This window comes from Taeniopygia guttata, chromosome 3 (genome assembly GCF_048771995.1).
Source record: "Taeniopygia guttata chromosome 3, bTaeGut7.mat, whole genome shotgun sequence".
Classification (NCBI taxonomy): domain Eukaryota; kingdom Metazoa; phylum Chordata; class Aves; order Passeriformes; family Estrildidae; genus Taeniopygia; species Taeniopygia guttata.
This window is the reverse complement of record NC_133027.1, coordinates 114,324,222-114,350,803: the sequence shown is the minus strand read 5'-3', so window position 1 is coordinate 114,350,803 and position 26,582 is coordinate 114,324,222. Positions and strand designations below refer to the sequence as shown.

General features: G+C 41.9%; 1 protein-coding gene across 15 annotated transcripts in view; it reads left to right on the top strand.

Annotated features, from left to right (window-relative positions):
- Nucleotides 1–26,582, top strand: part of EHBP1 (EH domain binding protein 1) — a 199,395-nt gene that overhangs the window by 6,108 nt on the left and 166,705 nt on the right. For all 15 annotated transcript variants that reach the window (XM_072927669.1, XM_041714846.2, XM_041714844.2 and 12 more), the window contains exon 3: nucleotides 21,520–21,577. In XM_072927669.1, the coding sequence (XP_072783770.1) occupies nucleotides 21,520–21,577 (58 nt within the window). The remainder of the gene's footprint in view (nucleotides 1–21,519; nucleotides 21,578–26,582) is intronic.

The window sequence follows — 26,582 nt, the reverse complement described above, 5'->3', positions numbered from 1 at the left end:
TTTCCAGCAAAGCCCTCAGTGCTGGAGGCCACCAGAGAGCTGAGCTTTGCTGCTGTGGAATCCCTGCCTGCCTGCTTGGGGTCAGGCTGGCACATTGCTCAGTTCATTTGCTCGCTTTGCACGGTTCTTAGAGGGGATTTCACGAGTACCTAAGTGATTTGACTATAAAAGATGATCATATTGAAGCTCTTTGAATGAGTGTTGCTGTGCACTGTGCTGTTGTGTCATGGGCTTGCTCAGCAGCGTTTTTTGATCAGGCTGGGGTGTTGGTGATATGGGTGTACTGTGGCGTGTGTAACTCCTGCAAGGAAAGCACCATGCAATTTCTCCTGTGTTTTATCTTCTGTTCTTCTCAATGAAATTGTACTCTGTCCTTATACTTTTTATTGAGTTCTAATTCCACACTAAATAATCTCCATTTACAAATACACTTCAGCATTCTTTGCCGTTCGTTTCTGGTTTTGACTGAGGATTTTTTTAAGGCTTAAATTGTGTGTCAAACATACTCTTTCCAAATAATCACCACCAGCTGCCTTACAGCTGTCTTCCCCTTTCTTTCTGTAGTCAATTAAAACACATTTACTGTCCACACACAAAAGCAATTACCCTCTGTCACTTCGGGTCTCTCTTCTTTGTATCAAAAAGAAAATCCTTCATTGCAGAAACTTAGATTTGCTCTTATGGACTCTCTCAGGAGGTTGTCTATGAATCCCAACTCCTTAATGCCAGCTGCATTCCTTCCCTACCTTGCCAAGCTCCCCTCCTAACCCTTCTTACAGCCTGGGGTCTGTTCCATGGACCACAAATTAGGGATTTCTCATCAGAGTTGCTGGCTCCATACTGTCAGCAAAGAAATTTCAGTAGGAAAGGTACAGGTGTTTGTCTTCCTGCTGATGACTTTTTAGGCTGCACATTTATACCCATTTTCTATTTGAAGCAGTGTTTTAAGAGTGCTTGTGTCTCTGTGTCCAGTTTCTAAAAGAATGCATTGATAGCTGCAGGCACAAAGTTTAGTATCTGTAGGGCCAAAAGATTTGGCATAAATACTTGTTCTGAATTTTGTTTGTCCCTGAAAGATACATTTCTTTTCAGCAATTCCTTGTTTCCTGTCCTAGCAGTAACAAAAATAATACCAAAAGCAGAAAATGTTTGATTATATCCAGGCGTAGACAAATTTCTTAGAGTGGTGAAGATGTCTCCTTGAATGAACAAAATACACTAATTTATATTCTAACTAGCTTTACTTTTTGAGAGAGAAGCTGTGTGTGCATAACTTCCTCACAGAGCTTTTGGAACAAATAAAACCTTGCTCTGTTCCTGCAGGCACTGTGGTGCACACTTGCAGTAAAGGATGTGTGCTGTTCATTTGAACCCAGTGACTTGAACTGCAGTAAAGATTTCAATTTCTTTTTTAGGGTTGGATCCATGTGAATATTCTTTTCAGCTCTTTGTGCTATGAGGTGAAATAAAAGGTGAAATATTATGACATGGTGTAGGCCTTGTACGAGCTGAGTCTGCCATCTCTTAGACTGCTCAGGCTGTATAGTGCCAGTCTGTTGCTTCAATTAGTTTTTAATTGGTTGGAGAGAGCTGAAGTCCCTTTCACAGTTTGGTGTGAATAAGGAGAGAAGGAGGAGGAGGAGGCTGGTAAGGTTGACTAAATCTGGGGAAACTACTCTTATAAAACAAACCCTTCAGCTACGGTAGTAAAAGCATTCTGCTTGGGTGGCTTTCTGAGAGTATGGGGGTGTGTGTGTGTTTATTTACTTCTAAAAGCCTTCCCAGTTTACTCTGAGCAGAGTGTGTGAAGTGTGTGTTTCCCTTGCCCCTCTCTCCTTTCACTCCTTGGGGTAGCAGCTGGCCCTCGCAGGCTGTTTGTGCCTTGTGGGACGCTCCTTAGGCTGCCCTGTGCACAAAGTCTGTCTTGTGTGTGCTGGAGTGGACTCTGAAACACAGGAACTGTGCCGATGAACTTTTGTTCCTACTGAGATATGCGCAGAGCAGTAGGGTAAATAAAGCTGTCCTTGTTTTCTTCCTCCTGTCTTTATTGGAAGAATGTCTCTCTGCAGCAGGGTCTGTGTAAGTGCACCAGCCTCTCATCTGGAAGCTGTGTGTTTTGGCAGCTGAGGTGTGGGGTAGCTGTGGCTGTTGGCACCTGGAGAGGCATTGCAGGGATTTGGGAACTGTGGGTAAAGCAGGAGCTAAAATTAGCAGAACCATAACTAACATTGCTGCTGTCCAAGGCTCTGACTCATGGGGTTTCCTGGATTCAGGAGAGGAGCGGGATGTCACTGTCCCTAAGCAGCAGTTGTGTTCTGCCCTGGAGCAGAGGCAGGGTGACAGGGAGCCTGGGAGGTGTGTTAGGATTACGTGCCACCAACTTCAGCTCCCATTTGTCAGGCGAGTGTGAACTACAGCAGCTGAGGAGCAGGCACACCTCCCCTGTGCTGCCCTGATGCCATGGGATGGAAAATCTGCCAGAGCCGTGAGATGAGCCGCAGCTGCAGGCAAGAGCATCTCGGAGTGCTTCAGCTAAATCACCCAGATCCTGAGTCAGTGCCCTGTGCTGTCACTGTGGGGCTTCGAAGTGCACAAGCTTTTGAGATGAATCAGAAGTGCGTGCCCTTCTGAACTACAGTTTCTAGCTGCCTGCAAACCTGTAAAGATGAGCAGTGCCAAAGTAATTCTCGTTTGCCTGTTGATGCTCTGTTTGTAGTGGAGAGTCATTATTGGGGTTTCTTTTTGTTTCTAATTTATTATTTAAAGAGACTTTCTTGAGGATTACTCCAAAGCTATGGCCAGGCTCTGCAGCTGCTTAACTGTCTGCAGCTGCTGAGCTGCAGTTTCTGTGGCTCTGTGTATTTATTTTAGCACAAACTGGTTTGGGGTTTTATTTCATGTGCACGCTCCTGCAGTCGTTCTGTGGGCTTTGTTTTGGGTGAGCTGCTGTATCAGCTTAACAGCACACAAGCAGCTCTGACCTTTCATTTCTAATGGATCTGTTTTGAAAAATGACTTCGGTGCTGACAAAACATCACAAAGGCAAAATATTTTATTTCTAGTTCCAGGAACAACTGAACTAGAACAATCCCGGGTATTTTAAGACGCTCTCCTACCACATCAGTTTTTGCTTCTGTATTGCTGCTGCTCATTTCCTGTGTGCCACCTCCACAAGCACCTGTGAAGAGCAGTCACCCTTGGTGTTCAGTGGCTTCTTTTCTCCCCAGAGAAGTGCTGTGTGCTGCCTTGGTGCTGTAGGACAGGTCGGAGCTGTCTGGGGCTGCTGGGTGGGTGGCACTGGCTGCAGCAGTGGGAGATGTGGCTTCTGATGGGTGCACTTTGACTGGGAGTGTAAATTCATCTGCTCCTGTTGGGACAAGCCCCATCACCTTTCACCCAGGCCAGGCAGACAAAAGGCATTCCCTAAGTCAGCTCTTCCATTAGGTGTGTTGCTGCTGATGCCCTGGGATGATAGCTGTCCTGACCTTTCCTTAGAGCTCAGACTTATGCAGTGATGCCTCTGCTTTTACATCCGCTGTCATAAACTCACTTTTCCCTCCCAGCCGTGCTCGGGAAGAGCGTTTGCACAGCCAGAGCTGTTGATACCAAAAGCTGTATTGAATGAAGTAACTGGAGAATCTGGAGCACTGAATCCAGTTGGCAGCACATTGTACTCTGCCACTCAGCGAGTACTGCGAATTTCCTTGACTTTCTGTGTCTGCTCATTGAGTAAACTCTGAATCCCTTTGTTTGTGTCAGTACACAGGAAGAGATTTAAAAGAACAAAAAAGAGCTGTCAAAAGTTCTCTTTTGCAGCAAAGACCTAACTCAGATCTGTAAATTTCCAAACCAACCTGTTGTTGATTTGTCTTTGGTGTATTAGCAGAGGATTTAACCTTGACAGCTCCTGGTGACACCTGATGTAGTTATAGCTCTGGCTATGCTGACAAGTGGGCAAATCTATTAGGCTGTATTTTCTAGCTGTACCTGTCTTTTATCAGTTGTGTCTCTTGGAAAACTGATCTAGTGGTTTGTCATTTCCTGTAGGTAACTGGAGCAATAGTTGTATAAAGCTGTGAAAAATTTCAAGAGAACAAGATTTTTAAATGTCTCTTTTGCTTCAAGACCAGATCTTAACTGGATAGAGTGCTTGGAGTAAGTGTCTGTTGAGTGAGTGAATTCCCCTGCATTCCTTCAGCTCTGACACGTAAGAAAATTTTAAGAATGAGAAAGGCCTGACCCATTTTTTACCACTTCCTCTCATACCACAAAAATTGAAAGAATTTATAATAGCATTACTTGATTTTGAGGCATATTTAGGATGGCTTTTGTTTACTGTTCACACTTTTTGAAAGATACTTTTTAAAAATATGATGGTGTTTTCACACCCCTTCCTCCCCTTTTTTCGGATTTGTGCATGTGGAAAAGGGAATAATGGGTTGTAAGCTCTGCTTTTATTCTTTTGTTTGTTGGTGGGTTTTTTTGTCTTTACTGCTAAAATGGTTTACTTTCTTCCCTGTAGATGGCTACTCTGAGCTCCAGTGTCTACATATCTGTTCAAGATACTGTGACAGACCTAAAGGAATTATTTCCTTTTCCACAGATTCCTTTCTTTCCCTATACTAAATGGGATTTGATTTTTAAAAATTTTTAGCTGAAGGCTCACCAAGAGTAATCTTAACACCCTAAATTTTCATAGCCATTGATGTAATCAAGGGATGCTTTGCTGGAGGATTGAGGGTGTGTGATCACCCATAGTGCTGGAATTATAAACATGTGATGCTTGAGATATGGTGCTTTCTTTAATCTGTGACTGTAAGACTGTCCTGTCAGCTGGGGGGTGGTGGTGGGGGGGGAAAGGCAACTTTTCCTTCTTGCCCCCACATCCTTCCCTCTTTTCTGGGAGGAAAAGCTGAAAGCCTGCAGCTGCTGCCCACAGCTCCACACCAGCACTGCTGCCACGCCTCAGAGAGCCAGGGCACCTGTGTTCTGCAGGCACACAGCCCTGCTGTGGTTCATGGGTCCATGCTCTCAGTGGTTATCACAAGTTTTCTGCTGTGTTGTCCGTTTTCAACCTTGGGCCTCTTGCTTATTTTTAGCTTTGCTTCATAGAGGGAAAGTTTTTTTTTGTGATGTTGAAACACGCCTGAGTTTTCTATCTGGCCAGCAAATTCAGCATTGGATTGCAAAGTTTCAGCAGGCAATTTCAGCTAAGGTTTGCAGGGTTGGAAACCTCCAGCTGTTATTTCCATGGGTTGTGTGACAAAGGGCCTCTGGATAGAAGAGAGGAGTCTTGGTTAGACCCTATGGCTGCAGGTGAAACTCCATAGCTTCACCTTTTCTTAGACACTGGAGAATCTGCAAGGGCAGAAGCTGCTGGCTGCCCAGCCTCTTTCCCTGTGCCTGGAAGTAGGGTTTGTGTCAGTTTGTGCTTCCATGTGGCCATTTGTGCGGTGTATTTTTGGAGCAGCGAGCTGCTAGATACAGTTCTGTGTTTCTCTGCTCCCCATCTGTTCCTGGAGCTACCTCCTGCTCTGGCTGCCTCGGGAGAAGCTGTATTGCACGGGAGAGTGGCAGTAAAACCAGGCAGTACCTGCATTTTCAGGGTGAGGGTTACCCAGTCCTGGTGCTGGGTGCTCCTCTGAGCCATCAGCAGTCACTTCAGTGTTGCAGGTAGTGGTTAATGTTGTAGTTCAGTGGCAGGTGACAGTGCAGTCCCTTGTCTCCATTCCTGTTGCCCTATAGAAAACAGGAATATGGACATTTTTGCCCATAGATTCAGTCTTGTTGTCTGGAGTGGACCCTAATAAAGCATTTACAGTACACGAGGCTGCTTCCTCCTGGGGAAAAAATGCTGACTTCAGTAAATAAATTTATTTTGGACAAACTTGTTCTTAGGGAACTAGATCATGTGCTGTAGAGGGAAGAATCATACTACTGCTTTTAGCAACAGCTGTTAAAGGGAGGATGCTTACTTGACTTGCAGTTAAAGTCAATGAACTGTAATTTAAAAAACAAGAAAATAATCTTGAGTTATTCTTGTCTATAGGAAGACTGAAATTTAACCTGGTTTGTTTGTGTTCACCTCATTGTGAGAACTGTCAGTACCTCTTATGGTTGGCCCCATTAGGATCTAGAGAAGCAGAAACCTGCTGCCTTGTTAACCTCACAGAATGAGTGTTTTGCCCTCATCTTCCTCCTGTGCTGTGCCATGGAGTTAGAGAAGCCTTGGTAGATCTTCTGTGGGCTTAGTTTCTTCTTTGCTTCCCTAAGAAGCCTTTTAAAATGGTCAGCCTTGTAGCTTTTTCTTGGAATATTCACCTGTCTTGTTCCAGCATTTCAGCAGAGATGGGCAGGACGGGCTGTGAGGTGGTGTGAGCTGGGGGGGAAGCTGTGGGGCAGTGAGGAGCAGAACATGAGGCTTTTGTCTCTGTTTGAATGACTTCTGGTCTGTGGGTACAGGGCAAACAAGGCAGATCCTGATGGGTTTGGAGGTGCAAATCCAGAGACTTCAATATCAGCAACCAGCGTGTGAAGCAAAAGTAATTACTGCAGAGAGCAGCCACAGAGCCTTCTTGTGTTTCTGCTGGCATCATCTCTGACTAGCTTGGGTTTCATTGGTGGGATCTTCAGTCCTTATACTGAGCATCCCTTCCAGCAAAGAAGTTAAGGTGGGAAATGTTTCTGAAAGCTGACCCATGACAAAGAAGTGTCACCTGCACGTAATAAGTACAAATATGTAGTTCAGGATGTGGTGTGTATGTATAAAATCAATGTATGCAATGGAACCATCTTAAGGGGATGGAAAGCCTGGATGCTGATGGTGACTAGCAAAAGGACTGGGCCAGAAATCTCACCTTCCTTACAACCTCAAGCCTTCTTGCTGGTAAATTAATGAGTAAGTAACTTTGAAATAGAGAAGCTTTTTATGTTACTGAAATACTCAAAATTGTAGCAGGCCCCCAGGCCTTTGTTCTTCCACTGAATACAATCCCCATAATCAGCTGTAATCAGATTTTTGTGTTTTGTTCAGGCAGATGTTTGTTGACCCAGACCATGGGAAATTCTTCTGACAAAGTGTGCCCTCTTTAAAATGGGAACTCAGTGTCACGTTGAGCTTTCAGACCTGATTTTGCTGAACAAGCAGTGTGCACATATGTGTGCTAGGAGCTCGTCTGTAGCAGCAGCTCTGCTGTGTCACTGTGCCTGAGCAATCATACATGTCTCACAACCCCTATCCTTCCCCTTGGCTCTGCCAAACAGATATGAGTGCTTCACTTTCAGAATTCATGGTAATCACACTTCTTTCAGGAATGGTTTTAAAAGGGAGGTTCCATCTTTTCTTGGTGAATGCTAATTAGGATTTCACCTCCTTTTGAGTGAGTGTGATAGTAACAATCATACAGTGAACAAAGAAATCTAAATTTAAAGTGTTCTGGGAATTCTTCTCTGTGGTGAATAAAAACAAACTTCTTTATTTAAATATTTCTACCTTTGGGGTGGAGGCAGAGAAAGCCTGGCTATTGATATGATATTACAAAATTCTGAGTATTCTTTTTATAACATCTTCTAAGACTTATAGCTTTGCAAATAAAACTGCAGTATGTGTCAAGCCTTCCCCCATGCAGTTTTACTCAGTTCAAATTGATGTTTCAATATCCTCAAGCTGATGTATCCTTTTATTGTCATTGTATTTTCTTCACTGTATCTGTGTAAATGGTTTTCCATTTACATGTTCCCATTTCCAGGTGGCTGATGTGCAAAGGGGAGGAATAATGCAGCATACACAATATACACATGTGCTGTGGGAGTTTAATTTTTTTCCTATCCCAATGCAAGTTCCCAGTCACAGCAAAGAAATTGCAAACAGTGTTCTCTGTCTCTCTCTTCAGACATAGCCAGAAGCAGCAGAATTATTTTTGAGAATGCTGAAGCTAGAAGAGCTTGCAAAGCTATACAGGCTAACAGTTACTAAAAGTGGTAGTAAAAGTTATTCTTGTTCCTTATGTAAATAGTTCTGAGTCAGTTTAGCACCTTCCTTTGTTCAGAACAGACTTGATAAATTTTGTGCATTTTTTTCTATTTAGGTATTTTTTACTTGGAGGGTGGAATAAAGTTTTTCTTCTCTTTCTGCAATGTGGTCTAATTCTAGAAACAAAACTCAGAAAATCCTGGTTCTGCATTAGGCTTCCTTTCAACTTCCCTTGTAACTGCAGAAAAGGCATCTTTTCTATCACTCCCTAATTTGTGTGCACAAATCATCTTTCATCAGCTTCTCTACATTTTACATCCACGGTTACTTATAAGCAGGATTTATATCTCCTGTTAAAGGCCAGATGGTAGCAGCTCTCTGTTCAGTGGTAATGGTGTAAAACTACAAGATGACACTTAGCTGTGTGGAAATAAAGTGCTAACGATTTCTCTGCGCAAAAATTCTGCAGCCACACAGCTCCTTTACTAATCCAGTCTTACAAGACTGCTTTGTGATGGAGAAAAATGATCCCTCTTCTGTGTCTCCAAAACTGAAATACAGAGAAATTGTACAGAAGGTGCAAGAAACACTCTCTGTACTGATAGGAATTATGTAAGTGCAGCTTTATGATAGCAAGGTGCTACATAACTAAAGAAAAAACTGCAAGTTATGCTTTAGAAACTTGAAAGAGAGGCCCCTCCCTTTTTCTTTTTCCATATGAATCATGTTAATAATGAGCTTGTTTACAAGTGTGGTCAGAGTGGAAACTGTTGTGGATCAGTATTGAGGTAGAGCAGGACAGTGGAGCAGAGTATGTGAGAAAATGGGACAGATAACACTGGAGAGGAGATAACCAGTGATCATTGATCTACAGTTACTGGGTTTTGGAAGGCTTTTGTTGTGGGGAAGGTTTTTTGTTTGTTTTCTACTTGCTTTTCAAATTCACATCCAAGGAGTGATGTGTAATTAAGTGTATGTGTACACACTGACTGGATTAGAATTGCTGATTTTTTTTTTCCTCCTTGATACATTGGTGTAGAATTTATTCTGTAATTTATTTTCTGCTTGGATTTTGCATTGTAGCTTTTTCTTTCATATCACATCTGTAAAATTGGTCCCAAAATGTAATGCTTGTGGAAGACAGAATGTGAATATTGTGGGGGTGGGGGGAGAGAGACATTTTATTTTCTACCCTTAAAAAAATGCCAAGAAATCTGTGCACTGTGTTTGTTGCTATTATTTTACATGTTTTAAAACCGTATACCAGCATATCTGTCCTATGACTTATTGTAGGAAAAGATAGGGTAGCTCATGAGACGTTTGAAATATTTATGAGGCTAAACTGCCAGAATGGCTTTGAGTTTGGTCAGAGACTGACTGCATTTTTGCCTCTTGACTCTCTCTTGAGAAGCAAACCCTCATCACCATTCAGAATCGCCAGTCTGCTTTGTGGCTGATCTTGAAGCCCAGGGTTGTACAGAAATCAAATACTTCAAAGGCAGAAGAAAAACATACTTACTTGTATGTCTGGTGCTGTTAATAATTTGATGAAACTGGCCTTGTGTCATCTTTATTTTCCTGCTTTTTTTTCTCTTTGGCTGAACTCCTTTTTCTTTGCATTGAAGTGATGCGTGCAAAAGGCAGAGTCTGGCTCTGGTTTACACTTGGACTTCATTTTCTCCAAAACACTTATTTCCATTGACTTTGAAGTTTGAGGGTTTCAGCGGCCCAAAGCATCTTTGCCCATTAGCTGCATTGAAGTGAGTGAGTAAATTCACACCTCATTTGGTGCTGTCTTGCTTGTCTGGCTGCAGAACAAACAAACACAAACTGTGTATGTCAGAACTGACCACCGGCTGTGCAGCCAGGGCGAGGAGAGCTCTGAGGAGAGCTCGGCCTCCGACCTTGCTGCAGTGGCAGGGGATAAATAAAGGATTTGGCTGGGCTGAGCTGAAGCTGCAGGGCTGAGCAGAGCAGTCCCACTTCCTCAGGTGGGCCATGGGGAAGGAAAATGGCTGAGGAGGTGTGATTTGGGGAAGGAGAGTGGCTGAGGAGGTGTGATTTGGGGAAGGAGAGTGGCTGAGGAGGTGTGATGTGGGGATGGAGAGTGGCTGGGGAGGTGTGATTTGGGGAAGGAGAGTGGCTGAGGAGGTGTTGTGCTCTGGGGAAGGAGAGTGGCTGGGGAGGTGTGATTTGGGGAAGGAGAGTGGCTGAGGAGGTGTTGGTGCTGTGGGGAAGGAGAGTGGCTGAGGAGGTGTTGTGCCCTGGGGAAGGAGAGTGGCTGAGGAGGTGTTGTGCCCTGGGGAAGGAAGGTTGCTGAGGAGGTGTGATTTGGGGAAGGAGAGTGGCTGAGGAGGTGTTGTGCTCTGGGGAAGGAGAGTGGCTGAGGAGGTGTGATTTGGGGAAGGAGAGTGGCTGAGGAGGTGTGATTTGGGGAAGGAGAGTGGCTGAGGAGGTGTTGTGCTCTGGGGAAGGAAGGTGGCTGAGGAGGTGTTGTGCTGAGGGGAAGGAGAGTGGCTGAGGAGGTGTTGTGCTGAGGGGAAGGAGAGTGGCTGAGGAGGTGTTGTGCTCTGGGGAAGGAGAGTGGCTGAGGAGGTGTGATTTGGGGAAGGAGAGTGGATGAGGAGGTGTGATTTGGGGAAGGAGAGTGGATGAGGAGGTGTTGTGCTGTGGGGAAGGAGAGTGGCTGAGGAGGTGTTGTGCTCTGGGGAAGGAGAGTGGCTGAGGAGGTGTTGTGCTCTGGGGAAGGAGAGTGGCTGAGGAGATGTTGTGCTGTGGGGAAGGAGAGTGGCTGAGGAGGTGTTGGTGCTCTGGGGAAGGAGAGTGGATGAGGAGGTGTGCTCTGGGGAAGGAAGGTGGCTGAGGAGGTGTTGTGCTGAGGGGAAGGAGAGTGGCTGAGGAGGTGTTGGTGCTGCACAGGTAGGGAGTGGAACAGCCAGAACTCGCTGTGCCATTGCCCATCTGTCAAAGCCGGAGGGACAAGGCTGAGTTAACACATTGAGCTGAGATAAATGCTCTGAGTAAGGTCTTGTCTATGCTCAGAAAGTGGAAGAGTTAAGGCGAGCTGACTTAAAGCATGAGGTGCATAAATAAAGCCTGGCTGAACACTCGATTCAAGAGATTTGCTCATCACTGTGGTACCTTGATTTTCCTGAGTGCTGCTCCACGGGCCTCTCCTTTCTCTTGGAAACTCTTGTGGTGCTGCTGTGTGTGCAGCGCTGGCCCTGCCAAGCCTGGCCTTCCATCTGAATGCTCCAGAAGGAAATATGTAAAAATTTTGCAGGCTTCAACTTTTGAGCCTTGTTTGTTTTAAAGATGAAAAGCGCATTTTGTATAAAATACACTGAAATATGTGGAAAATCTTATTTTGCAGAATCCAAGAGGTTTGTGTGCCCACGCATCTCTATTGTCCGTGTTGATGATTCTGCACATAGCTGGTTTTCCCCCCTGTGCTCTCTGTGAACTCTGCACAGCTAAAATTGATTCCCATTCCCTTGATGGTTAGTTTACAGAGTGGATTTTATTCATTTGGCTTCTTTGACCTTAGCTAGACAAATGTATTAAAATTCCTATTTGAAACAGAATAATTTACAGCAATTTATCATAATTTCCTTTACTGTAATACTCTTCTAAAAGCTTGAAATTAAAATTTTTCCTCCTGTTTATCTTCACTTAGTACTAGATTCTGCAGCCCTTAATCTGGTAGGAGGTGTGTGCCTTTCACTGTAAGGACACTGTTCCTCACTTGGCACAGCAAGATGTTGCAGTAGGCTTGAGAGGCATTGTCTTTTACTTTCAGTGGATGGCTTTCATCTCTTTGCCAGATTAACAGTATATTTCCCTCCAGAAACCAGTCTAGCTTCCCTTTTTATTCACCTTTCTGCTTCCAAGGAGAACTGCTTTACACACCAGACACATTTGTATTTACAGATAAAAAATTTTTGAGTTAGAGTAAAATTGAAATCTAAGGTGAGACAAAATACTTAATCTTTTAAGCTGTATGCACTGTGGGATAGAGCGGTTATGTCTCTTGATCCCTTTGCCTCATTTAATGGTACAAGACTGGAATCCAGCCTGCAAAAAATAATTTATAGGGAGATTATTTTAAGAAATACCAACAGAAGAACCTGTCTAGCTGAAAGGTACTATTTCTTTGTGTGTTTTCCTCATCAGCATGAATTCAGCTATACTGTAGGTACTGTAGGTTTGTTTTTTTACCTGAAAGCCATGCTTAAAGCAGTCAGAATAAATATACTGCTACTTCCCAGTTTAGCTGATCTTGAAATGAATAGTTAAAATCCAGTTCCAATTGCTGCTAGGCATCTTAAAAGCAGCAGTTATTGGCAAAATCTGTCTAGGTCCTTAATTGTTGCTGTTCTTAGGGAGTCTTTGGATCTTGGAACAGCAATGTTTCATCAATTGTATATGCAATGTATGAAGTCTGTATTTCAAAAACGTTCCAGTTTTTAAAAGCTGTAAGATTTTTTTTTTTTTAATTTAAAAATAGAAGTAGTGGTCTTTCAGTTAGGCTGAAGTGTTTTTTTTTTTTTTGGTTTTTTTTTTTCCCTTTTTTTTTTTTTTTTTTTGTTTATTTTTTGCCATATCAAGCCCCTAGTGTTGGCAGGAGATTTTGCTTTGTGTGAAGTATCCATGAGTAAACATACTTCTTTTCTTAGACAATACTTGCTGCTGGATATAAGCCATGGGTGTTACTTTGGGCATTAATTAGAGGCTTGGTCAGTTTTAACTTCCTAAAAATGATACAAATTTTTAGACGTTGGGTCTTTTATACAACAAACTGTTGATCAGTAAATGGAAATAATCTGTGTTGTTTTTGAAATCGATTTCTGTAATCAGAAGTGGCAGCTTTTGTTTCAGGAGGAAGCTTGGAAGCAGTGTAACAACTCAAACAGATTGAGCTAGAAGAGAAAGAATCATTCTAATTTTGCAGTCTTTGAAACAGTCATTTAGCTGCAAATACTGATTGAATATTTTACTTCTTATGTCCCTACCTCCAACTTAAAACAGCTCTTGAAAGGTCACCAACATGAAATGGGGCATCTCATGGGAAATGATCATTGCAGTTGCCAGTTTCCTGGGGACCACATACAAAAATTTTGTAAATCTAGTAATTTTTCCATTAACATGCAAGAAAATCATAGCTTTGATGTTGACAACCATCTACTTATAGCTTCCTGCTGCTAAATTTGCCATGTTGGCTCATTCTCAAATTTTACATTTTGACAGTCTCACTAAGCTTGGAGAAGATGAGGTCAGTTGAGGCTCTGGGATTTTTTTTTTTTTTTTTGTTTTGCTTGGTGTGTAAATGTGTGACTTTGGCTGGGGCCCAAGTTTCAGTGACAGGTTCTTGTGTTTCTCTGTGGTGTTTTGAGGCTGGGCCTGCCTCAGAGATTTGCAGTAGCTGTGCTCTGGTTTTGTGCCCCTGGAGGGTGGCAGAAAGGTGTGCTGCTTCCAGGAGTGTTCCTGCCAGGACCTGGCTGCTTTGCTGAAAGCAGGTGATTCCATCCTGCTTGGTCATACAGGGGATGCCAGAATCAGGGCAGAGAGAGCAGTTCAGGATCTCATCCTTCAACACCTTCCTTCCCCAAAATTGGGTTCATACTGCTTGATGCCATCTCAGCTGTGGCTGTGGCTGAGAGCACCTGGCAATATTTGCAAAGTCTGGTCTCCTGGGCAGCAACAGGGGCAAGGAGCTGGCACAGTGTGCCATGCTTTCACTATTTGTCATATTAATTTGCAAAAGCAAAAGGAGGCTGCTGACAGATGAGGAAGCTTTAATTGGGGAGCTCACTCTGCATAAGCCAGGAGTGCATTTGTCTCAAAATAAATATGGATTAATTTAGGGCTCAGTAGAGTGATCATTTGGAAGACTAAATGTGAGTTTGTATCACACCAGCCCTTCCAGCTGCTCCTGTGGCATTGACACAGCTCACCAGGAAATCTGCCCCTCATCTTACTGAATGTTTGTGTTGGGCTACAATCCCCTGTGGGGTTCTGTGTAACTCCAGAGTTTGTGCTGTCTTTACATCTTCAAGCATTTATTCAAGCTTTTCAACCTTGCAAGTATGGGAGGCAGACTGCTGCGTGTCATTTAGTTTTTATTAGGTATCAGCCTTATTTTTTTTATTCTAGCTTGTATAACCATCTCAGTTCCATAATCTGGGCACCTGAGATGGTGGTAGGAGTTTTGTCTTCCAGACAAACTCTATGAGCTGGTACCATTCCACCCATGCTGCCCACTCAGGAGCTTTTAGTATGTTCACAATTTATGTGCATCTTCAAATGGTAGAAGTTGCTTTGTGTAATCTGAAACATGCTCTTAAGAAATAGAAACAAACAAAACCCTGTTGTGCTTTTCCAGATCTGTAATCTTCTTTGGGATGTGTCCATGGATAGCAAGCAGAGGAGGAGGAGGATAGAGGTATTAATGCACTGTAGTTCTGAAAATTGCTTTGTCTGAGTCCTAATGTGGGCATTGGAATTTCTGTGGAACAGGAGTATAAACCTTTGTTGTGTATCGGTGTGTAAATGTCAAACTTAGGCAGTAGGAGCAGCAAAGATCATCCTTCTCCTCAATTGCTCATGGTAGGCTATGCAGCATTTCTTAAATATTTTAGACAAATTGGAGAAGGAAGTGTCTGTTGTGAATAGTTGATGTTCCCGAAACTGTGGTTTTGGTGCAAGATACAATTTTCTGTTTTGCAGGAACGACAGAAAAATAATTTCAAATCTCTGGTTTTTGCAGACTGAAAACCAGTAAACCCTTCTGTTTGAATGCTATTTGACACAGAAATAAATTATGCAAAAGGCAATAGGGTCAGATTAAAAGTGACAATGGTGTGCCAAAAAAGTCTCTTCCATATTTTTTAGTACAAAAAGGTATCGTTTATGTGGGCATTTTTGATGGACTGAAACTATGTCAGTCAAAGAGTTTCATTATAGTTTTTTTTAAATAATTCTTATAATGAGAATGAACTGAGCAGTTATACTTAAGTGTTTCAAAATAAGAAGGGATGACACTCAGTTGGGTATCCTCAGTAATGCATGTACGTTATTGTATAGAGGTTATTTTTGGTCTGTAGGTAGAGGTATGAGTAGGACTAAAATCCAAGGGAGGGTTGATGTTGCTCAGTGTCTGTTTTGAAGTCACTGTCAGCACAGTGAGTTCACAGCAGGTCAGGTCCTGGAGGGCTGTGCCGACAGGTTTGTGGAGTTCCTCCTCTGCTCTGCTTCACTCAGGAGCAGCACCCTACCAGCTTGAAACACAAAGCTTTTTTTTTTTGGTTTTAAAAAAAATACTATATTTTTAATTGTTAAAATGCAGACCAAATATTCAGGGTTTGTGTGAATGGCCCTGCCAGCCCTGCTCCTCCCTGCAGTCAGCCTGAACACACCTGGCTGGTTGGTGTTACACCAGCAGCTCCTGGTTGTTCAGGCATCCTGTGCTCTGGAGTGCTGGGTGCTGTTTGGAGCTCCGTGTGCACTGAGCATTGCTGCAGTAAATGTCTGTCTAAGGGGAATGTCTGTGGTTGTACCAGAGTGGGATGTGGCCCTTCTTGCAGTACTGAGCCCCTCCTGGTGACCAGGCAAAGAAAGCTTCCATGGATGGGACATAAAATTCAGGGACTGGTCAAGGCTTCTTTGTGCTACTGCCAAAAGGATGTGAAGAACACAGTTTCTAAAGACTAGGGTCAGTTTGTGTATTCTGCAATGTAAAATTCTATTGCAAAAAGCTTTAAGACAAGACTTTGCTAAATAGTTTTGGGTTTTTTTTTTTTTTTTGCTGCAATAATGCTTTGAAAAATGAAGTAAAATCTGCCCTTGTCACTTTTTTTTCCTGAATAATAGATGAACTTGGGTTTTGTTTAATTCAGCTCATTCTGCAAACTTCATTTGCGTTTGGTTTGAAAAAAATCAAGTAATCAGCAGTACATACTACACATTCCACTCTCAGCCTTGCAAATAGATGCTGTGCAGATTCAGTAGGTCTGACTACACTCGTAAAATAGGTCAGAGTGTCTTGCTTTTTCCCTATTTTGTATAAACCAAGCAAAGCCAGACTAGAGCTTCTTTTGAAAAGCAAAGCATAATCTTGAGATGTAGGTCTTGTAGAGGCCAGTCTGTTTAGCAGCAGATGTATTAAAAAATCTAAAATTCGCTTCACAGGGTGAATTCTGGTCTTTCAACGGGCTTGTGTAGTCTTGAAAAAAATCTGTAGAGACCTCTGGTGGGAAGAAATGGAGGGAGGGATTTTCTGTGTTAGGAAGTGAAGGTGTAGAGGTGGATGGATCTCAGTTGTGACATCCTCTCGCTTTCCCTGTGTTAATGATTTCTCTTTTGAAATTTCCCAGGCTTGCCAAAACTACTGAATGGTTTTAATGATGGAAGAACAAACTCTGCCTTATTTTAGGGGCTTGGTGCCTAAGTCCAGAATAAGTGGTATTGAGAGAATGCTCCGATAGTCTGACATAACTCTGGGGGATGGCACAGGCCTTACTCAGGAGTCTTTAACTTCCACCATGGAAGTTAAAGTGAGGAAGATGACCCCAAACCCCTTTCTGAAATGCACAACTTTCTCTTGTAATGTACTTCATCTTAAAATTATCTCAGAGGGGTTTTACCTGCACTACATTTTATTCTCTTAATGTCTCTGGCTTTTGCAATCAGTGCTGTACCTGCACTCACAAGAGGGCTCATTTGGCAAATGCATCAATGCATGACATCATTCCTACAGGTCTCTGGGCCTGTTTAAAGCATTGGCAGTATCTGACTGCACTTCCTGCATGCAGCTGTGAATTTTCATTGAGGGTGCCCAACAGGAAATTCTGAGGGGAAAAACCTCAGTACAAGGCTCCTGAAAGGCCGTGGCCCGATTAGTTCCTTGGCTAATGGTAATACGTGGCAATAGTGCAGGACCTAGTGCAGAAGACTGCACTGCAAAGAGTGCTTTTCAAAGTAATTAGCTGTAAAATGAGGAAAGGCAACGTTCATCCCAAATTAATGGTGGTATAGAACTAACCACATTTATTTTTAAGAGACCATTAGAGAGCCTTGCTGGCTTTTCAGCAGCCATGTAGAAAGCTGTGTGCTAGTGGGGTTGGAGGATTGGTCCCTAATGGAAATCATGCATGGCATGCTGGGATGCACAATTGAGAAGGGACAAAAGGTTATTAAAAAAATTATTATCAGAAGTACTTTGACATTAGTCCTTAAGAGATTATTTTAATCCTTCAATAGGTGCATCTGCATGCTATTGTGCTAACACTGCTGCTTCTCTTATTAATTATATTCTTTCAAGCTTGCTTCACAAGAGTAATCTAGCAGCCTGTACTAATTAATGCAGTTCAAATCAAACATAGTAAAAATAAAACAGCTCAGCTGAAAAAGAAAGAAAAGGAGAGGGGAAGACACACCTCAACATTCAGGCAGTTTGATGCCAAAACAAACATGCAAGGCTGTACTGTGTGGAGTATGTACAAAAAAGGTATCTTCTACATTTCAGGCATTTAACAATCATTGAGTGATATGAAATGTAGTGGTACCTTACAGCTAAGAAATCCTGTTTTCTGCTTTCCCACCCTTCACCAAAAGATTGTTAATTGTTGGTCTTGCTGTTGGCTTCAGTGTTCTGAATTAAAATGCATTTGCAGTTCTTTCCAACAACAGATTCTAACCTCACGTCTTGTACAGCTTTTTGTCATTGAACAGTAAGCTGAGTGGAGAAATGTGTCCTGGGTAATGTTATCAGCTTCTGCTGAAAGGTTTACAAAACAAGAGTTCACAGGAGACTGATACCTTTCATGTTCTCCTTTTACAAGTGATGTTTGGAGAGTTCTGTAATCAAAATATTGTGCCAAACACTTCCTAGAATGGTCAGAGCAACCCGCAGAAGACCTTGAATCTTGCACAGCCTCCTTTCAATCGGTAAAATTTGTGGTGTATGAGGTGCTGATCAGATGACAGTTTCTTCCAGTATGCAGAATGTTTTTATTACATTATTTAATAGCTGTGGATAGGGCAAAGTTTGATTCCAGTATTTATCTTTTTTTTTTTTTTTTTTATTGGTTGTTTGAATGGGAAAATGGAAGGTACCAGAATCATTACTTCCATCTGATAGGAAAAGCAGGCTTGGTTTTGAATTATAAGTATTTTATAAATCTGTATTTTGGATTCCATTTTAATTGCTCAGTGTGCAGGGCAGAGATGAGTCTCTTTCTGAGCCACAAACTTTGAAATCAATCTTCCCTGCTTCTTTCCCAAGTTTCACTTGTAAATAATAAAATAAGTTCACTACTGTGAATTGCCTTTCTTCAGGAATAGTTTCTTTGTGAACCACACAATAACAAGTAAATAGCAAATACAGGTTTATGGTAAGTTTTATAAAATATGATATTTTGGATCCAAGCTGGATCCTTCAACCCCTGCCACTGGATCCATGCCCTTCCCAGTGGCAGTTCCTGATGTCCCAGTGCTGATGGCATCCCCCTCCCAGGGGAGTGCTGCTGCTTTGGTGGAAAAATGCACCCCGAGGCAATGATGGCAGGTTCCAGTACATTATTAAACACTCCTGCTGAAAGGTCAGTGGTGGTGAATTGATGGATTGATGCAATTACATAATTCCAGCTAAAACCCAGTTCTCTTCCCCTGCTCCAAATCCATTGTCTTAAGGTTAGCAGTGTGTTATTCCTTGCTTTAGGCATACTGGTGTTGCTGGATAAGTGAGACTGACTAAAAGCTGGTGGGTTTAAAGAAATGAGAAATGTCATTTGAACAGCACAGGAATTTTTTTAAAAAATATTTTTATTGCCCACCATTATTGTTTGTTCAGCTTGCATCATTGTGGATTTTGCATTTGGAATTATATCCAAGTTCAATAAGTAAACTTATAAAGGATACTAAAACTGGTCTCTAGACTAATTCTTCAGAGGTGATTTTATTTGCTTTGGTTATTGACTAATGACCAGCTGAGGTTTATGATGTTAAAGGAGGGGAGAAGACTGAGGTAGGAAATGCTACCTAGTGCTTTCAATTAGCAACATGCATTATGTGATATTGGCCATTTCCTAGCACTGAGATATCATTAATAACCTTGAATGCAAATTTGCTGATTAAAATATGAGCTGGGCTTTTTCTTCTACAAGTATATTGCCATAGGAGAGTGATGAACAGATTATGGGAGGAAAGGTTGTTTTTGATTTTCCTAGTCCGACAGTTCTATGGAGATATTTTAGAATTGCTGGATTTGTGACTTCCTTGAAGAAAATCCCTTAGAAGAACTACTGTGCTTTTTGTTAGGTTTCAGTGAAACATGTGGTGTACAGAGAGGGGACACTCATTCTTTGGGATATTTTCTTCCCATCTCATCCCATTCCATTTGCTAAATTTTCTGACTCCATATTATGATGACCTTCCTTGTGGTTTTTTGTTGTTATTTTTTTTGGGTTTTTTTTTTGTTTGTTTGTTTTTTTTTTGTTTTTGTGAAGTACCTCTGTATGTGGATTTCTCTCATACTTTAAGCTGAAGGAGCAAATTCTGCTCAGTACTTAAGAAAATAAATATATTGGTGAGAGAAGTGAGGGGAGCAAATGCTGTTCCTGCATCAGTGTGGCTTGGTCCTCTCAGCCTGAATTAAAGCTTTAATTGGCTTTTTCGTGTGGGTGCATTTCTGTATATTCCGGGCAGAGGGAGTTCTTCAGAACTGGGAAATGTTGCTGGCATGGTTTGGATTGCTTTGCTCAGGGGTGTGTTGTTTTTCCCTGCTGGCACAAATACAGTTCCCATCAAAGTGAATGGGCTGTGCTGGTGTAAGCCAAAGATGAGAACCCACCACCAAGTGAGCAAAGAGCTTTGAAATCCAGCAGGATGACCTCACTGCCAAGCAAGATTTTGCAGAAGCTGTGAGCAGAGTCAGCCTGCAATTTAAGTCACCTAAACAAGCCACAAGAGTGAATTTACAGTTTAAAATACAGATTATTTCACTTTCAATAAAAAAAAAAAAGCCAACAAATCTTGTGTTCTCATTTCCTTTGCAGGGTCTGCCTGTAGCTCGGGTTTTTGGGAGAGCTTTAGTTCTGGTGGGGTTTAATGGTGAATCATGGGTGAGGTATTGTTTTTATTATAATATGCAGAAATGATCAACAGCTCAATGGAAAAGTATGTATGAAAGGAAATATGGCCAGCACATCAGTGCCTAAAATGATTATTAAACCAGTTGGGGTTTCATTTGAAATGTGAGTTATTAAGTAGGCAGTCTGCCTGTGATGAAATAGCAGAGGGAACACTGCCTTTACTCAGAATATTGGTGTGGGGAATTTTGGGTGCATCTTTTAATCATTATTTGAATGTATTGTATCATGACTTTTTATTGGCTACACCCATCTTCCCCCCTATGATTTGTTTTGCTGTTGGCTTTAGAAATGCAAGGATTCTGACACTGGTGTCTCAAAAATCTGAATAGCAGTTTTTTCCAGGCAGAGTTGCATATGCAGGTTTAGTAGTTGTAAGTGGAGATGTGAACACATTTTCCATTGAAAATCCTTTGTGGGTGGAATTGCAGCTGGGCTTCACGATGGAATTCGGGTCATCAGGCAGCAAACAAAGCTGGAATGGTGTCAGGAGTCTGCACAAGAGGGTTATAGGTCTGGAAGTGGGACCAGAAGTGTGCTCATCATACAATGGGAAGTGTGTCATGGGGGGAGGATGGGAAGTCTGGAAGTTAAGTCAGTATCGAAAATCACTCAGACACAACTGTAAAACCAATAAGGCAGGTATAGTAGGGGAAAACTTTCTAAGGTAGATGTAATAAGGGTTAACCAATAAATCACTCCTAAGAAATTTGAAGAGAAAGTAAGTTGTACTGGAAGGGTTGTTTATTGAGGTTTCCATCTACATTCATTGCAAATACCAAATAAACAATTGCTTGGGAAACCACACTGATTTTCAGTGTGTTGTCCTTGGAGTATAAGTTGAGGAAGTGCTGATTTACCTGTCATTGTCCAAGGAGGCTTTAAGGAGTAGTATGGGACTTGATTCTCCTGTTCGTTGAGTTAGTTATTCAAGGAGAAAAATAATCCTTTGTGTAAGAAAAAGTGAAATTATCTGCTTTCTTTGCTACTTAGAAGTAACTTTTCAATGTATCTGCGTAGAAATTCAAGCTAGAATTTGCATTAATCTTTATTTTGGGTACTGGAATGTTTCCAAGGTGTCTTTATAGTCTGGATCTTGTTCTCTGCCCCATGGAAAAGTTTCTGCTCACATGTGCTGCTGGCTCTGGGGAAACATCCAGAGGCAAGGTGAGCAGGAGGATAATGATGACATTACTGTGTGGACTGGAGGACAGCCTGGCTCTATAAATACACATTATTTTTCCTGTTAAATGACTGATGCTGACAGTGGTTTTTAGATGAGCTATTTTTAAGAGAGCAAGTTATCCACTAAGGATGTCATTATGTGTTGCAAGAGTTTTCATATAAGCTGTTTACATATTGATCTTGTATATTAAGCTGTTTTTTCCTTATCTTCAACAGGCAGCCAGATAAACTAGTGGTGGTTTGGACAAGAAGAAGCAGAAGAAAATCCTCAAAGGTTAGTTGATTCCTTAATAAGTCCTAACTTGAGTGACAAACAGGGTCAGTGGTTTGAGGGACTGTTTTTCTGAATGTGAGGAGCAGCCAAATGAATAAATGAAAAGTATTTTAGTTGTTGACTTTTCTTTTTATTTCAGTTTATCCATAAAGTTCAGAATAAACTGCTGTTGATGTCAGTGCTAATTTATGGGAACTCTTAACTCTGATTTCAGCTTTGATTATTTGTTTAACAGAACTGTGTTACTGTCAGTTCAATTCAGTTATTAATTGCTAGACCTAATTAGAAAAGAGAATTGGTTTCTTTACTAGAAGTGTATTTAAACAAACCCCAGCTAATTAAAAAAAAAAAAAATAATCTGACATCCCTGCAATAGGCAGATAAAGCCTGAATGAGAGGCTATTTCACAACCTGAAATGCTACAAATAAAAAGAATAAAAGTAGGGTCTTTCAGCCCAGCAGCGAGTCTTTGAAGTGAATATTTACATTTTACTTCTGCAAACACTGTGGGCAAACCTGTGATTTTGTGTTTCATGACTAATAACCTGGTAGCCTGAGGAATGGGAAGCTCTGAGTGAAGTCTCTCCAGTGTCTGGACACTGATAAAGTTTGACTTTCTTGGGGACAGGAGTGCATGTTGTTTTCCTCCCTTCCCAGGAGCTTCTCCTCTTGGAGATGACTTGGTATTACTTGCTCATTCTCTTTCCCCATGCTGTGGCCTCTTATCCTGGTTGGATTTATGGCAAATGGTCTTGTCAGAGAAGAGATTTTGGAAGTTACAATAGTTCTTTGACACTTCAATTAAAAAAAAAAAAGATGGTCTAAACATCTTTTTTTTTTTTTTTGTGCATGTATTCATGTAACACAAAATGATGTTTCAAAGAACTCTGTAATAGTGGAGAGAGGGCATTCATGATAGAGAAGATATCTTGAAATAATTGTGTTGAAGTCCTTAAATATTTAGAAAACATGATAAACAGTTTTCTACCCTGCTCAGGGGAGGCTTTGGGTTTATTTTTTACTGGTACTCCTCTTTTTCTGACCTCTTTTTCTGGTTGTCATGCATATTTGTTGTATTTTGTCTTTTAATGTGAGGTATAAGCTATTCTACACTGTTTTAGATGCTGGGGTTCAGAATATGTTCAGAAACAGAGCCATAACAGAGGTCCAGCATGGCTTTGTGAACTGATGGGTTTCTGCCTGTCATTTTGTAGGATCCAAATGACAGCATTTTCCTGAGGCAACAGGATTTTCTGGCATTAGCTTAGCCTTTTGGGCTTGAAGTTTTTTTCAGCTGGGCCATTAAGTTCCACGATATGTCATTATTTTTGGTCACCAGGCAGTGGAAGCTGCTCTTTGATAAACTGGCAGATTTAAACCTGAGACTCAGAAGAGTCCTTGGCTGACTAAGTCATGTTTAGTAAGATCCCACAAAAGTACTTTGGAAGAGGCTGAGTGGCCCTGAAACCTGGGCAGAGCATAGAGTTAATTTTAGAGCTTTGGTAGTTGATGTGACTTTATGTTTGGGTCAAAAACTGTAGATCAATAGATGTTCTTGATCTCTTAGTCATCCTGCCAGTAAAATACTTTATTCAACATACTTGTTTCATCTAATTGCTTTATTGGAAGCAAGTCAAACGAATATTTCCCCTTATTTTATTTTTGGTGGACACTGGGTTCAGTGAGTACAAAGCATTAATAATTGTCTATGTTTTTCAGCTTCTTGAGAAGGAGGAAGGGAGGGATGAGGCTTTACCTTGCTGTAAAGATGTTGTGAAGACTTTTTTGGAGGTTATGTTTTCTGAACGTTTCAGATCACTAATGAGGGATATCAGCAGCAGATAGTTCACAAACTCTCAAACATGGCCCTTTGGATGCTCTCCAGTAGCCCTGTGTCTCTTTTGTACTGGGAAACTACAAGAGATGTATTAGGCAAAAATGTTGTGCAACGGGAAGATGGAGCTCTGGATGAGCACTGGGATGTCTGCTCTAACTGTTATAATTTTAAATGTTGTGGAGCTGAGTTCTTGATGTCCTTTGAAGCCCTTATTTTTGTGGGTTTCCATGATTTTGATATGCCTCCTGCCCTACATGCTGTTTTCCAAATAAACTACAGTGGTCCCTTTATTAAAAGAAATAATGAGAGGCATTATGTGCAAGAGTATGAATATTTTTCTTCTTACTGTGGGAACCATAGAATAGGAGCTGTAGATATGTTTAATTACAGTAAGTTTCAAAGTGTTGCAAATGAAAAGCAAACAGTCATTTTGGAAGAGCATATAAATAAGCAGTCTGATGGGTGGATGGATACAAGACCATAAATATATCCAGCAGTTACTGACCTTAATGCAGATTTAAGTTACTTACAGTTCTATTTTGGGACCTGCTCTCCATGGGCAAGTCTCATTTCAGTGGATTTCATGAGATGTGTCAGGACAAGGTGCTCTGTGTGGTTGGGCATCTCCACTGTGTGTGCCAGGAGCTGACATAAAATGGTGATTTGCAGCTTTGCTGTGCTTGGCAGAATTGCTGTGCAGTTCTAGCACCAAAATGAGCCTTCAGCTTGGGCAGGGTGAGAGTCTCCTGTCTGCTGGTGCAAATGCTGTCTGTTTGCAAAGTCAGGTGCACTCTTCAGGCTTTATGTAGCTGTTCAGCATCCGTTCTGCACTTACAGAAGGTGCAGCTTGTAGCTGTGGACTTGTTTCACTCTTCTTCAGTACCCTGGCACACTGGAAAGTTGCCTGCCTGGGTTTTCAGGCCCTGGGCTTTTGGATCTGTATCTCTTCTCTTTTTTGTGCGGTGGAAAAATGTCTTTATTCTAGTGTAGAGCAAGGGAAAAACGTGTTAAAAATACATTTACCTTCATTTCACTGAGATGCTCTCAAATTTCCAGGCTTTGAACTAAGAAATTTCAATTTGAAAATAGATGTTGCTGTGATGTCAAGGAGGTACTTTCTACTATTCCTGTGAACATGCAGAGGCTTGTGGTTGAATTCTACACCTCTGAAGAATCAAATTTGCACTTGCTTCTGAGAGCTTGACAGAATTATTCTTCAAAGATTCTTTTTGTATCAAAGCTGAAATAAGGTGCCTTGCCTATGATTTCAGCACTTCTCTTGCAGGTTTATCAAATACTGTTTGAGCACAAAGGACAAGGAACAATGCTGTGAAGAGGGAAAGAACTTGGGCAGTGAGAAGTAAGAGCCAAGAGAGGTAAAGGGGTGGGAGGAAAAGGAATCTCTTGTACACAACAGCAGCCTGGCCAGCGTTTTTCCAAGGTTCTGCCATCAATAAAGCAGCAGCTGGGGCACCTGTTTTGCTGTCCTTGGCAATCTGTTGCCTTTTCTGGCTCCTTTATTGCCCAGTGCCAGCCCTGGCTGGCCCTGCTGGGCTGGAGTTCCAAAGACATGTTGTGACCCTGACATGCTGGTGACTGTCTGGGACCAGCACAGGTCAGTAATGCCACTCCTGGAGCTTCTCAGTTTTTTAGTAAAGTTACAAGATCATGCTGTGATTGTATTCCCTGACTGTAAACTGGGGGTTGTTAATACTCTTCTTTTTTCTGGGAGTCCCACAAAGTTGACTTGTGGTGACATTCTGAGGTGCAGTGATGGCTGTCCCAGAAAACAATGAGAAAAATTACTCTGCATTCAGGTTTTTTTGTTTGTCTGGGCTTTGATTTTTTGATTTGGTTAGTTGTTTTTCTTTTCTAATAAGAAACCTATAAATGATGTGAGAAACTGATTGAAGAGATAGGGAAGAGGCTCTTTATCTGCACATCATCTGCTGTGGATGGTGAATAAGGCAAGATTTGGTGAACCAAATAGCATGACTCTTGTATTTAGTAGATGATGTATTTATATGTATGTCATGGATGTGTGTGGGCAGACCTGTGGGAATCCATGGGTTTCCTTCTCTGCTCCGAGGGGCACTGACAGCAGTGTGTTGATCAAAGGCTGCCTGGAGTTTCCAGGCTTTGAACTTGCTTCTGTGGCACATGCTGGGCTTTTTGGACTGCATCCCAAGGCACGAGTGTGACTGGAGCCTTGTTCTGCTGCCCAGCTTTTCAAACTGGTGGACCAAGCACTGGGATTTCAAGATGATCATGGGGGGGATGCAAGCTGTAGTCTGGAGTATGGCCTGTAATTTGTCTCCCTTTGTGACACTGAACTGAGTTACAGAAGAGCAAGAAGAAGCCATTCACAAACTGCTGGTTTCCTCTGGTGTGAGGGAATTGGCAGCCTTTTCCCAGCCCATTCTTTATTTAGCAGCCACATACAACTCTGGTTGTCTTGGATGGTGAATGACTTTGGTGGGATGCACCACATGGAGCAAATCCTTGGTGTTCCAATGTTCCAAAGCCACACTCCTGGCATGGAGGCACCAGATGAAGGATCTGGCTGCTTAATGTCACCTCTTCCTCTTGAGGTTTTTTTCCTTTTCTGTCCAAGTGTTCTGCCTGGATAACACTGAAGAAGAGGGATTATCCCTACAAGCTGAGCTGCCCTAAGCACTACTGGAGCCAGTTGAGCTCCTGCTTGTTTCTTGTGCCCTGAACAGCCTGTCACACCAACAAGTAGCAGAGCTGGCCTGGTCACAGGCAGCTGGTAAAAAATTTATAAGGAAAAGAAAAGCAGCAATTTACTGGCTCACAATAAAGCCACTCTTATGGCTGCAGGTGAGGAATAATCCTAGGTCTGTTTCAGATGAGTTTTGCTTTTAAAACCCAATATTGACAGCTTGGCAATAAGAACATATTTTTTATTCATAAATATAAACTGTTCCATTTGCAGCAGGCTCAAAATATTATGGTCAGCTCTAGCATCTTCCAGAAAAGTAACATGAAATTATTCTGGACAACAGGATGAGGCAATAGGTGGTAGTGAAGAAAGCAGAAAAGAGATGAGGCATCTGAAAGGGCAGGCTCCTGAAATAATGTAGTATCAAGTCTGGCATTGCAGTTCAAGCACAGCAGAACAGCAGCAATGTTCACATCACGGGTGTG